Here is a 13,654-nt window from a genome sequence, read left to right as displayed (position 1 = left end):
CTGCAGTCAGAGGATGATTCCCAAACAGACCGTTTGATGTTTCTTTCTTGAGTTCTGTCTCCTTGTCTTGCAGGTGTTATTTGAGCTTGCCCGCTACCACGCGCCTTCCACGATCTTCCTGGATGAGCTGGAGTCGGTCATGAGTCAGCGCGGCACCGTTCCAGGGTAACAACTTTCAAATGGTTCGGCCTTTGTTACTTTTTCTGTTTATTTTTTTTTCCTTCCTTTTTTTTCCCGAGGGGCGGGGGGGTCAAAGTCAATTCTCTTATTATTGGATATTTTTTTTATTAAAAAAAAAACATATTTCAAAAAGAAACCCGTTAACCTTTAGAGGAGAATATTTGTAACTCCGGGTTGGAACTGTGGGGTCCTGGGCGCTCTCTGAGCTGGGTGGTTTCCTTGCAGACGTTTCATGACCCAATCAGGTAACATCATCAGTGCTGGAAGGGAGTGGGGTTTCTGGGGGGGGGGAGGAGGAGGAGGAGGAGGAGGACTGTGGGGTCCTTGGTGCTATCCGAGTTTGGGTGTTTCCTTGCAGGCGTTTCATGACCCAACTAAGTAACTTCTTCAGTGTTAGAAGGGAGAAGGGCTTGTGGAATCATGGAAGAGGAGGAGGAGGAGGACTGTGGGGTCCTTAGTGCTCTCTGAGCTGGGTGGTTTCCTTGCAGATGTTTCCTTGCCCAACTAGGTAACATCGTCAGTTCTAGCAGGAATGGGGTTTGTAGGGAGGAGGAGGAGGAGGAGGTCTGTGGGGTCCTTGGTGCTGAGCTGGGTTGTTTTCTTGCAGATGTTTCATTACCCAACCTGGTAACATCATCAGTGCTAGAAGGGAGGAGGAGGAGGAGGAGGAGGAGGAGGAGGAGGAGGAGGGGGACTGTTGAGTCCTCGGTGGTCTCTGAGCTTGGCTGTTTCCTTGTAGACGTTTCATTACCCAACTATTGCTATTGCTAAGCACATTGATTTGTGCTTTAAATTGTAAGCCGCCCTGAGTCTTCGGAGAAGGGCGGGATATAAATGGGATTAAAAAACAACAACAAAAAACTAGGTAACATCATCGGTGCATGCCTGGCTCAGGAACTCTGGGAGTTGAAGTCCACAACGGGCTCTTGATGTTATTGTATCTGTTTAGCTCAGCAGGGATAGAAAGAAATGTACAATTCCATCAAGTGGATACCGGGGCACCCTCTTCGAGCGATGCCTTTCTTTTCTCCAGACCAACCATTTTAGGCCTGGGAGCAGCAGGGAAGCCCAAGGATCAACTTTTGCGTCTTTAGCTTCCGCCCCAGTTTGTCAAGAAGGGTCTGGGGGTGGGGGGCTTCGGGACAACCGAAACAAACCGTCCCAGACCCTTCTACATCCCTCCAGCTCTGGTCGGTCAAGTGACCTGCAGCCGAAGGCCTCAGAGGAGGCCTTTGGAGGTGCTTCCCCTTCCCCAACTCATCACTGGACTTGCACAGTCACCAAGCCATAAATCCTACAGATGAAAATTGGTTTTGAATCTTTCTTAATTGGAGAGATGATTACAACATCATAACGCCCGGGGGCGGGAGGGGAGGAGAAGATGATTAGATAAGCCTCGTGTGGATTAACAGCCCGTGTCGCTTTCGGTTCTCTGACAAATGACTCTGGAAACATTTCCCCTGCAGGGGCAGAAGGATCGGGGACCTGACGCCTGGCAAGCGTCCCCTTTGCCCCGGCTTTTATGGGTCTCTCTAATTGGCTCACCCAACCGGCTGGTGTAGGGCAGCCCCTTGTTTTTCACATTCTAATCAGCATCTCTCTCGAGAGCGTGGGTGCCTGAGCCAGGGGTCACCACATTAAAGATTTTAGAATGGCCCTTATCTTGCAGGGCCAGCAACCCAGAAGGTCTTCAGAAAGAGGTCGCAATCCGGCTTTTGTTCTCTTGGGCATACAGGGCTGGGTATGAAGTGAATCTCCTTGTTCTTGTTCAGTTGCTAAGTTGTGTTTGATTCTTCGGGACCCCATGGGCCAGAGCACGCCAGGGTCCCCTGTGCTGCCTTGTCACCAGGGGTTTGCCCAAATTCACGTCCGTTGAGTTGATGACACCATCTCACCATCTCATCCTCTGCCCTCTCATCCTCTGCCTGTCCTTCCTTGTCTCCCAGGAGTTTGCTCAAATTCATGTTCATTGCATTAATGACACCATCTCACCATCTCATCCTCTCATCCTCTGCCTGTCCTTCCTTGTCTCCCAGGAGTTTGCCCAAATTCATGTTCATTGCATTAATGACACCATCTCACCATCTCACCCTCTGCCCTGTCCTTCCTGGTCTCCAGGAGTTTGCCGAAATTGACGTCCGTTGAGTTGATGACACCATCTCACCATCTCATCCTCTGCCCTCTCATCCTCTCATCCTCTGCCTGTCCTTCCTTGTCTCCCAGGAGTTTGCCCAAATTCATGTTCATTGCATTAATGACACCATCTCACCATCTCACCCTCTGCCCTGTCCTTCCTGGTCTCCAGGGGTTTGCCCAAATTCACATCTGTTGAGTTGATGACACCATCTCACCCTCTGCCATCACCTTCCCCTTCTGCCTTCCATCTTTCCCGATGTCAGGGGTCCTCCCTTCTTCTCATTCAGTGGCCAAAGCATCTGAGCTTCAGCTTCACTATCTGCCCTTCCAAAGGACAGCCAGCCTTGTTTTCCTGTCATCTCCTGGCACTCCAAGGGATGCTCAAGACTCTTCTCGGTTCGAAAACCAACTTGAATTTTTGGCTGCCTGTTAACGTCTGCTTGAATTTTAACTGAAATTGTTCACTTTGTTATGTGTCCGGTGGGGCGCTATTGTGGGCTGCCAGAGTTACTATGTTTGTGTTGGGGAGCCATGTAAATTCAACAAACAGAATAGAATAGAATGATAAGAATTGAGTAGAGTAGAATAGAGTAGAGTAGAATAGAGTAGAGTAGAGTAGAATAGAATAGAATAGAATAGAATAGAATAGAATAGAATAGAATAGAATAGAATAGAATAGAATAGAATAGAATAGAATAGAATAGAATAGAATAGAAAATATGGAATAGAATAGAATAGAATAATAGAATAGAATAGAATAGAATAGAATAGAATAGAATAGAATAGAATAGAATAGAATAGAATAGAATAGAAAAGAAAATATGGAGTGGAGCGGAGTGGAGTGGAGTGAAGAATAGAATAGAATAGAATAGAATAGAATAGAATAGAATAGAATAGAATAGAATAGAATAGAATAGAATAGAATAGAATAGAATAGAATAGAATAGAAAATAGAAAATAGAAAATAGAAAATAGAAAATAGAAAATAGAAAATAGAAAATAGAAAATAGAATAGAAGCTGGAAGGGACCTTGGAGGTCTTCTAGTCCAGCCCACTGCTCAAGCAGGAGAGCCTATACCACCTCAGACAAGTGACTGTCCAGTCTCTTCTTGAAAATCTCCAGCGATGGAGCGCCCACGATTTCTGAAGGCAAAGCTGTTCCACTGGCTGATTGTGTTAGCATTTGCTCAGGCCCACCTGTATTAATCTCCTGGCAAAGATAAAACTCCGCCTGTGTATTTCCTTTCATTCCAGTCCTCAGAGTCATGATTCAATTGACTTCTCAATTTCCACTAACGCCGAGGTCTTAGCTAAATGGAAGTCAGGAGGAGAACTTTCCACAAAGGAAGTGGACATCCTCGTTGATCTCCCTATTTAGATGCAGGTTAGACCTTGATTTACAGCCACAATCGAGGCAAACATTTCTTGTGGCTAAGCGAGGCAGAGGCTAAGAGAGCTTTGACCCACTTTACAACCCTTCTCGCCGCAGTTGTTAAGGGAATCACTGCAGTTGTTAAGTTAGTTGGAACTACCTGCCTTCAAAAGTTGTGGGTGCTCCAACACTGGAGGTTTTTAAGAAGAGACTGGACAGCCATTTGTCTGGAATGGCATAGGGTTTCCTGCCTGAGCAGGGGGTTGGACTAGATGACCTCCAAAGTCCCTTCCAACTCTATTATTATTATTGATCATCGCACAGTCAGCCAGATGTTCAGACTGGATCCGGCATTTTTGTCTACCTGTCGAGTCCTTACCAAGGACCTGGGATAGGCAGATGTGGATGTTTGATGGCATTACAGATCTCGTCGCAGGATGGAAGCAGTTCCTAGCAAGGCCGCCTTTTGCAATTGACTGAGGGCGCATTTGTTATTTGTTATTTTCGTGGGGTGTCTTGATTCCTTCAGTTTTGACTATTTTTCCTTGTTTGAGAGTAAGTGTGGCACATTTGTCCAAGCCAAACTCCATTGCAATATCTTGGCTATATACACGAACAGTGTTCACCAGCGATTCTATTCCAGATGATGTTTTTCCATGCAGCTTCAGATCATCCATGTAAAGGAGGTGGGATAGTCTGGCAGATGTTTTTGATGTTTGATAGCCATGTCCTGAGTTATTCTGTTGTTTGTTTATTTATTTATTTATTTGTTTTATATACCGCCCTTCTCCCGGAGGACTCAGGGCGGTGTACAGAGCAATAAAGTAAGAATACAATAAAGCAATAAAGTGAGAAAATTTTAAAACCCAAATCCATCAGGCCAGGCCGGCTTGTTGGAATAGATAAGTTTTTAGATCACGCCGTTGTTGTTGTTGTTATCATGGCTGTTAAGTGAATATGGCCTCCCCATTGACTTTGCTGGTCAGAAAGTCACAAAAGGGGAATCATAATCATAATAGTAAAGTTGGAAGGGACCTTGGAGGTCATCTAGTCCAACCCCCTGCTCAGGCAGGAAACCCTATACCATTTCAAACAATGGCTGTCCAGTCTCTTCTTAAAAACTCCCAGTGTTGGAGCATTCACAGCTTCTGGAGGCAGGTGGTTCCGCTGGTTAATTGTTCCAACTGTCATGAAGTTTCTCCTTAGTTCCAGGTTGCTTCTCTCTTTGGCTAGTTTCCATCCGTTGCTTCTCGTCCTGCCTTCAGGTGCTTTGGAGAACAGCTTGACTCCCTCTTCTTTGGGGCAGCCCCTGAGAGATTGGAACGCCGCTATCCTGTCACCCCTCATCCTTCTCTTCATTAAACGTGACTCCGCGACGCTGCAGCCGTCCTAAACAAGGGCCCGTTTCCAAGCCTCTGAATTCTGATTACGTGCCTGGAGGGAGGCTGCAGCGGTCGTTAAGTGTGAAAAACAGTCCTAAGCCCCCTCTCCCCCCCTTTTTTTTTTTAAATTTGCCGTTGCAAATTGGAATAACCACGGAACAAATGAAGGACTCTATGCAACGGGGAATTCCCCTTTTCCTCCGTCCCCAATCTCTTGACAGGGGCGAACACGAAGGGAGCCGACGGATGAAAACCGAATTACTGGTGCAGATGGACGGCCTGGCTCGTTCGGATGACCTTGTCTTCGTTTTAGCAGCTTCCAACTTACCCTGGTAAGGAAGCCGGGGAATCTGTTTTGAATACATCTGCATGAGCCTCTAAACACAGATAAAGATTTTACTTACTCAGAGGAGTAAAAGCCATGATATTTGGCTAAAGCCTTCGAAGATTAATTGGGAGCTTTGGGCATCTTTTGTTACTATTATCGTGATGACTGATTTTTTTTTTTTTTGCTTCTGCTTGGGTTCTGGCTGTCTGCAGCGCAAAGTAGGTAATCCTCCAGAAGATCAGCAGATGCCAGGGCGAGCCAGCTGCTAGTATTTAAAAAGCAACTTGATGGCCAAGTTATTTACTATAGCTAAGCTAAAGGAGGATTCTCAGCGGAGAAACTCGTAAGGTGCTTAAATCATCCGGCGCTCGGGAAAAATTATGTTCTCTAAAAATAGGGAGCGTTGGCTTTTATTGCAATTAGGAGTGCTAAAGTTTCAGGATGAAAATCCCTCCTTTTTTTTCTTTTTTCTTTTTTTGTAATACGGAGATCCAGTCGGGGTCAAAATGGGCTGCAATTAAAAAAAAAACCAAAAGTGTTTTTTGTACAAAAGTAACCAAGTAAAACGAAATCCTTGTTTTGGAGGATCATGGTGCAACACACTTTACATGCAGTGGGCTATATTATTCCTCAGATATGTGTGAATTGACAGAAATTGGTATTGGTTTCCCCCCCCCACATACACACACAGATCTGTGTGAATTGAGAGAAAATTGTATTGGTTCCCCACCCCACCCCACACACCCCCACACACAAAGATCTGTGTGAATTGAGAGAAATTTGTGTGATTGGTATAATGACTTTGTCTGCGGAAAATGAAGTTAAGCTGATTCTCGCGATGTCATTTGTGCGGCGGTAGAAATTGCTCCTTTGCTATCCAGTAGTCAGTCTTGAATAAATAATGTTTTCCTAGCCTCCTCCTTAATTCGCCCATTAAATCAAAGTTTTACGATCAGGTTAAGCCGGTGGATGGGCTGTGAATTGGAAGAGTGGACTTCTCTTGTTCCTCTTTTTGTGGGGTTAGAATAGAATAGAGCTGGAAGGGACCTTGGAGGTCTTCTAGTCCAGCCCCCCCACTTAAGCAGGAGAATCTACACAATTTCAGACAAGTGACTGTCCGGTCTCTTCTTAAAAATCCTCCAGTGATAGAGTGCCCAAGATTTCTGGTGGCAAGCTGTTCCACTGGTTAATTGTCCTCCCTGTTAGGAAGTTTCTCCTTAATTCCAGGTTGCTTCTCTCTTTGGTCAGTTTCCATCCATGGTTTCTCGTCCTGCCCTCTGGTGCTATAGATTAGAAAAAACGTTGGCCTCCTTCTTCGTGCTGGCAGCCTCTCACCATCTCCATTTAGCCTCTGGAGGGTGGCCATCACAGTGACCTGATGTGTAAAGATAATGGCCACTTTTACATGGCCCTCGAACGTACGAGAATTGAGCCCAACGTTTCTGTTGGTAAGTGAGACGTGCATTAAGTGACTTTGGCTCCACTTTATCACCTTTCCTTGCCACAGTGGTTAAGTTAATCACTGCAGTTGATCAGTTAGCAACTCAGTTGTTAAGTGGTACCGGACCGCGGCAGGCCAGCAACCGGTCCACACAAACAAGCAAAACCCCCATTTGTGGGATGCAGGCAGCAGACAAAACCACGCACACTCCGCTCTGCGGAAAAAAAAACACTTCTCTCCGCTGCTGAACCGGTCCCCGGTTCCCCAAAAGTTGGGGGCCTCTTTCCTAAGGAATCTTTTTACCACTTGTACTTACTCGCTAACGGAACAATGTCCAAGGATCTTGTTATGTATTAAGCTTTATTGCAACACCTAAAGCTGTGTATAAGAGTCACCACCAGGAGGCGTTGAACTGTAACTGTTTTGGCGGGAAGCATTTTGGCGGGAAACAGAGGTTCAAACCAATTGGTTGGTTGAGTACCTGGCCAGGTACTGGCCAGGTATATATAAGAGTGCAGGTAGCCCCTATTCCCCAGTACAGTCACTTCCACCTAATAAAGAGCTGTTATGTTGTACTCATCGTCTCGGCGTCCTTCCTGCTCTCCAGAACCCACTACACAACAGATCTGCTCTCCTTATTCCCTCTCCTAGGGAACTGGATTACGCCATGCTGCGCCGGCTGGAGAAGAGGATTCTAGTTGACCTCCCAAATCCAGAGGCGCGGCAAGCCATGATCCGGCATTGGCTTCCCCCGGTGAGCAACAGTGGAGGAGTGGAGCTGAGGACGGAGCTGGATTACAGATTGCTGAGTCAGGTGAGGAAGAAGCCCACCCAGGTTATCCAGGGTTCTTACGAATGACCTTGGTGGAGGAGTCAAGGAATCTACAGAGCAGTGTTTCTCAGCTTTGGCAAATTTAAGGGGTCTGGACTTCAACTCCCAGAATTCCTTAGCCAGCCAGGTTTAGCTGGCTGGAGAGTTCTGGGTGTTGAAGTTCCCATATCTTTCTCTGTAGCTCTATCTGTTTCTCTCTCATCTTCTCATCTTTCTCACCTTCTCATCTTTCTTATTATCTTCTCCCACTGGTATATTATGATTTATCACGATGCTTATATTTTATGATTTAGGATTCTCTCTTACGATTTAGGATTCTATGACATCATTTTGTGGTTTGTACGTATGTGGAGAGCTTATGTGTGTCCAGTCACACTTCGCCAATAAATAATTCTATTCTATTCTATTCTATTCTATTCTATTCTATTCTATTCTATTCTATTCTATTCTATTCTATTCTATTCTATTCTATTTCTATTTCTATTTCTATTTCTATTTCTATTCTATTCCATATTTTCTATTCTATTCTATTCCATTCCAGATTTTCTATTCCATTCCATTGCATTGCATTCCTGTCCATATTTTCTATTCTGTTCTATTCTATTCTATTCTATTCTATTCTATTCTATTCTATTCTATTCTATTCTATTCTATTCTATTCTATTCTATTCTATTCTATTCTATTCTATTCTATTCTATTCTATTCTATTCTATTCTATTCTATTCCATTCCATTCCATTCCATTCCACTCCACTCCATTCCATATATTCTATTCTGTCCACAAGTCATCAAAGGCCCAAGTCTGAAGACCCCTGATCTAAATCCTAGCTTGGCAACTACTGGCAATGGAAAACCTTTGCAGATGTAAGCACATCTTTCTGTGTCTCTTTGTGCCCTAGGAGATGGAAGGCTATTCGGGATCCGACGTTAAGCTGGTTTGCAAAGAGGCAGCCATGCGTCCTGTGAGAAAAATCTTCAGCGCTCTGGAAAGTCATCAGCCAGGTACCGCAAAAGCCCTCTTGAGCCTTTGAGCTGAACAGGTGCTCAATATGAAGCAAGCAGTGATGTCTGTTCTGTCCCAGCCTACAGGAGTCCTTGTTCTGCTCACAAGGAGAGACCCCTCTTCCAAGAAACAGGCAGGAACTGCAGGAAAAAACAAACAAACCCCTTTTATTATTCACAGACCTGAGTCCATGTCCAAGGCAAACAAACACAGTCCACAGAAACTCCATCCTCAACACGAACGGTTGCCCTCAGCAACCAGCACCTCCCACACCTTCCCTTTTATAATTCAGCCAAGGCGTGGCTTCCTAATGCCTTCTCCTCTGCCTTTGGAGCCACCCCATTGCGTTCCTCTGTCCTACTCGCTTCTCTTGCCGGTGCTTTCGTGCATCCTGGATATTTCCCAGCTGTTCTTCATCGCTGTCCAACTCGGACTCTCAGCACAGCTGTGTCTCAGCCTGAGCATTAGTAGAGGGGCCAGGCTCCTCGTCCAACTGTAAGTCTTGGAGCTCCTCAGAGCCTTCCTCTGACTCTGATGTTACTCCGAGCCCCTCCTCCTCCTCCTCTGATTCAACAGACTCATGTGCCGGATCCACGGGCTGGTGAGGAATCACAACAATATCCTAGCTCAGGGTTCTTCAAACTTGGCCACTTTAAGAGTTGTGGACTTCAACTCCCAGAATTCCACGTTGGAAGACCCCTGTCCTAGCTTGAGTTAGCTTAGCAAGAGTAACTGTTCAATGATAAATCTGTACCAGCAGGTGGCGGCATTTTGTTTATTTCCACTTAGGTTTACAGGTGAAACTCAAAAAATTAGAATATCATGCAAAAGTTCATTTGTTTCAGTAATGCAACTTAAAAGGGGAAACTAATATATGAGATAGACTCATTACATGCAAAGCAAGATAGTTCAAGCCGTGATTTGTCATAATTTGTCATAATTGTGAGGATTATGGCTTACAGCTCATGAAAACCCCAAATCCACAATCTCAGAAAATTAGATTATTACATGCAATCAATAAAACAAGGAGTGTACATAGAACAATAGCGGACCTCTGAAAAGTATAAGCATGCAGTACTTGGTTTGGGCCCCTTTTGCAGCAATTATTGCCTCAATGCGGCGTGGCATGGAAGCTATCAGCCTGTGGCACTGCTGAGGTGTTATGGAAGACCAGGATGCTTCAATAGCGGCCTTCAGCTCTTCTGCATTGTTCGGTCTCATGTCTCTCATCTTTCTCTTGGCAATGCCCCATAGATTCTCTATGGGGTTCAGGTCAGGCGAGTTTGCTGGCCAATCAAGCACAGTAATCCCATGGTCATTGAACCAGGTTTTGGTGCTTTTGGCAGTGTGGGCAGGTGCCAAGTCCTGCTGGAAAATGAAGTCAGCATCCCCATAAAGCTCATCTGTGGAAGGAAGCATGAAGTGCTCCAAAATCTCCTGGTAGACGGCTGCGTTGACCCTGGACTTAATGAAGCACAGTGGACCAACACCAGCAGATGTCATGGCTCCCCAAATCAACACAGACTGTGGAAACTTCACACTGGACTTCAAGCATCTTGCAGTGTGTGCCTCTCCATTCTTCCTCCAGACTCTGGGTCCTTGGTTTCCAAATGAGATGCAAAAGTTGCTCTCATCAGAAAAGAGGACTTTGGACCACTGAGCAACAGACCAGGTCTGTTTTTCTTTAGCCCAGGTAAGACGCTTCTGACGTTGTTTGTTGTTCAGGAGCAGCTTGACAAAAGGAATACGACATTTGAAGCCGATGTCCAGGATCCGTCTGTGTGTGGTGGCTCTTGATGTACTGACTCCAGCCTCAGTCCACTCCTTGTGAAAGTCCCCAACACTTTTGAATGGCCTTTTCCTGACATTCCTCTCCAGGCTGCGGTCATCCCTGCTACTTGTGCACCTTCTTCTTCCACACTTTTCCCTTCCACATAACTTTCTATTAATGTGCTTTGATACAGCACTTGGGGAACATCCAACGTCTTTTGCAATTACCTTTTGAGGCTTTCCCTCCTTATGAAGGGTGTCAGTGATGGTTTTCTGCACAACTGTCAGGTCAGCGGTCTTCCCCATGATTGTGATTCCTACTGAACCAGACTGAGAGACCATTTAAAGGCTCAGGAACCCTTTGCAGGTGTTACGGCTTAATTAACTGATTAGAGTGGGACACTTTGAGCCTAGAATATTGCACCTGTTCACAATATTCTAATTTTCTGAGATTGTGGATTTGGGGTTTTCATGAGCTGTAAGCCATAATCATCACAATTATGACAAATCACGGCTTGAAGTATCTTGCTTTGCATGTAATGAGTCTATCTCATCTATTAGTTTCCCCTTTTAAGTTGCATTACTGAAAAATAAATGAACTTTTGCACGATATTCTAATTTTCCGAGTTTCACCTGTATTTAGGATTTGGGAACTCGCTTCCCATTTAGTCACTGATACAAAACTAGCAGCCTTTCTTCGATTATGGAAACCTCGCCAGAAAGAACCTTTGCAAGTCTTCCACCCCAACCCTTAGTCGGGTATTCTGGCATGGTTGGGCTGCAGCTCCCTAATACTTGCAACGGGGAGCACAGATCAGAAGGCACAAGCTTGGGGAGTGAGATAGAAATAAAATGATGTCCACCCAGAGTGAGAATAAGCTACCATAACAGGGCAAAGTGAAGGAACCAGAACAAGGCTCAAGGTATGAAGGTGTCGTTCGGAGGCATCCCTTCTAGGACCTCATCAGTTTTGGGGTTATGTGCCATTCAATATAGTCTTCTTTTAATGAAGAGAAGGACGAGGGGGGACAGGATAGCAGCCTTCCAGTATCTCAGGGGCTGCCCCAAAGAAGAGGCAGTCAAGCTATTCTCCAAAGCGCCCGAAGGCAGGAGAAGCAGCAACGGATGGAAACTCATCAAGGAGAGAAGCAACCTGGAAATAAGGAGGAACTTTTCTGACAGTGAGGACAATTAACCAGTGGAACTACCTGCCTCCAGAAGCTGTGAATGCTCCAACACTGGAGGTTTTTAAGAAGAGACTGGAGAGCCATTGGTCTGAAATGGTACAGGGTAGTGATGGCGAACCTTTTAGAGACAGAGTCCAACTCAAAACGCTCTTATGTATCGTTGGGTGCTGGGTAGGCGTGGCCCATTGGGTGGGCGTAGCTGCGGTGGTAACGGCAGACCCGGTGGGACTAAAAAGTTCAATCAATCCCAACTTTGCGAGATCTTTCCCCCCCCCTCGAGAAGTTGAAATTGATTGATTGATTGATTGAACCTTTTTTTTAAAGCGAAAAGGTTTTATAAAACCCAGCCGAAGGTCTCGGACTGGGGCGACGGTGTGTGTGCCCACAGAGAGGGCTCTGCGTGCCACCTGTGGCACACGTACCATTCGTTCGCCACCACGAGCATAGGGTTTCCTGCCTGAGCAGGGGGTTGGACTAGATGACCTCCAAGGTTATTCTATTCTATTCTATTCTATTCTATTCTATTCTATTCTATTCTATTCTATTCTATTCTATTCTATTCTATTCTATTCTATTCTATTCTATTCTTCTATTCTATTCTTATTCTGTTCTATTCCATTCCATTCCATTCCATATTTTTTAATTCTATTTTGTTTTATTCCATTCCACTCCATTCCACATTTTCTATTCCATTCCATTCTTATTGAGATTTGAGTAGTTCCTTGACCACTGGTGGACCAACTTTGGAGGACATTTAAATTTCTAATTGGAGATCTTCTTTCCTCAGACAGTGGAAAGTTCCCGGTGATCCACTTGGACACAGTCACGACTGAAGACTTCCTGGACGTCATCTCTCACACCAAGCCCTCAGCCAGGAACTTAAGTCAAAGATACGTTGACTGGCAAAGAGAATTTGAGTCGGTGTGAAGCCGAGTTTAAGATCCGAAACAGTCATCCACGTTTCCAGCTTCTTCCCCGCCCCTCCCCCCCCCCGCCGCCCAAAAAATTTCTAAGAATTTATTTTTTTAACACGAGGAGAAAGAAAGTCGTCTCTTTCCAAGCTGGGTCCTGAGTTTTGACGATGGAGAAGAGGCTGCAAATTGCTCTTTGGAGAAGCCCGGTTATACCCTTTCAGCCGCTAGCCTTAAAATTCCTACACGGGATGGAAAACCACGTTGGCACTTTTGGAACACTTTTTAATTTTTATCAACGTTAAAAATGGCTGGCGGCTTTTCTTCTTGTGTGCCCCAGGAGCCCTCTGGCCTCTGTTCTGCTGACTTAATATTTGCTGCTCTTAATTTTCTTCCTTGCCGGGACAGGCGGTAGGAAGCGACCAAAGTGGGCCATTAAATGGGTCTCCCCAGGCATCCTTGTAGTGAGTTGATTTTGAGAAAGGCCAGCCTCCGCGAAGAATAAACCAATTTGGGAGTCTGGGAGACGTCTTTCAGAGGCTTCCTTACAAGGACCTTTCAGTCATCTGGGGACTGAAAAGAGACTTTTGAGATTTTTCGGCAAGACACATGGAAAACGTAGCAGGTTTCACGCAATACACCTGGTGAATCCCCAGATTCAGGGAAGGAAGCATATATCTTGTCCTACAATGTCTTCTACCCAGTGCTTTTTTTGTAAAAGAAAAAGGTGCCGGAACTCACACATGTCATACAACCCACCTTACCTACCCTACAAGCTTCCATCCAAAAAAGGTGCCGGAACTCCGTTCTGAGCATTCTATGAGAAAAAAAGCCCTGCTTCTACCCCTATTTCCTGCGTGCTTTTGGGAGGAACTACACTACATTACATACTAGGGACGCGGTGGCTCAGTGGTTAGGACGCTGAGCTTGTCGATCAGAAGATCGGCAGTTTGGCGGGTCGAATCCCGAGTGCCATGTAGCAGAGTGAGAGCCTGTTACTCGTCCCAGCTTCTGCCAACCTAGCAGTTCTAAAGCATGTAAAAATGCAAGTAGAAAAATAGGGACCACTCCGGTGGGAAGGGAACAGCGTTCCGTGTGCCTTTGGCGTCTAG

At 45.4% G+C, this 13,654-nt stretch overlaps 1 protein-coding gene across 1 annotated transcript in view; it reads left to right on the top strand.

Moving 5' to 3' along the window:
* KATNAL2 (katanin catalytic subunit A1 like 2) overlaps positions 1 to 12,915 on the top strand; it is a 47,446-nt gene extending 34,531 nt beyond the window's left edge. The window contains exons 12-16 of the mRNA XM_083354854.1: positions 74 to 165; positions 5,292 to 5,402; positions 7,491 to 7,653; positions 8,571 to 8,673; positions 12,419 to 12,915. Of these exons, the coding sequence (XP_083210980.1) occupies positions 74 to 165; positions 5,292 to 5,402; positions 7,491 to 7,653; positions 8,571 to 8,673; positions 12,419 to 12,558 (609 nt within the window). The 3' untranslated portion in view covers positions 12,559 to 12,915. The remainder of the gene's footprint in view (positions 1 to 73; positions 166 to 5,291; positions 5,403 to 7,490; positions 7,654 to 8,570; positions 8,674 to 12,418) is intronic.
* Positions 12,916 to 13,654: the final 739 nt, after the last annotated feature.

Source organism: Vipera ursinii (assembly GCF_947247035.1).
Source record: "Vipera ursinii genome assembly, chromosome: 2".
NCBI classification, from domain to species: Eukaryota; Metazoa; Chordata; class Lepidosauria; order Squamata; family Viperidae; genus Vipera; species Vipera ursinii.
This window is presented reverse-complemented; position numbering and strand designations above follow the sequence as displayed.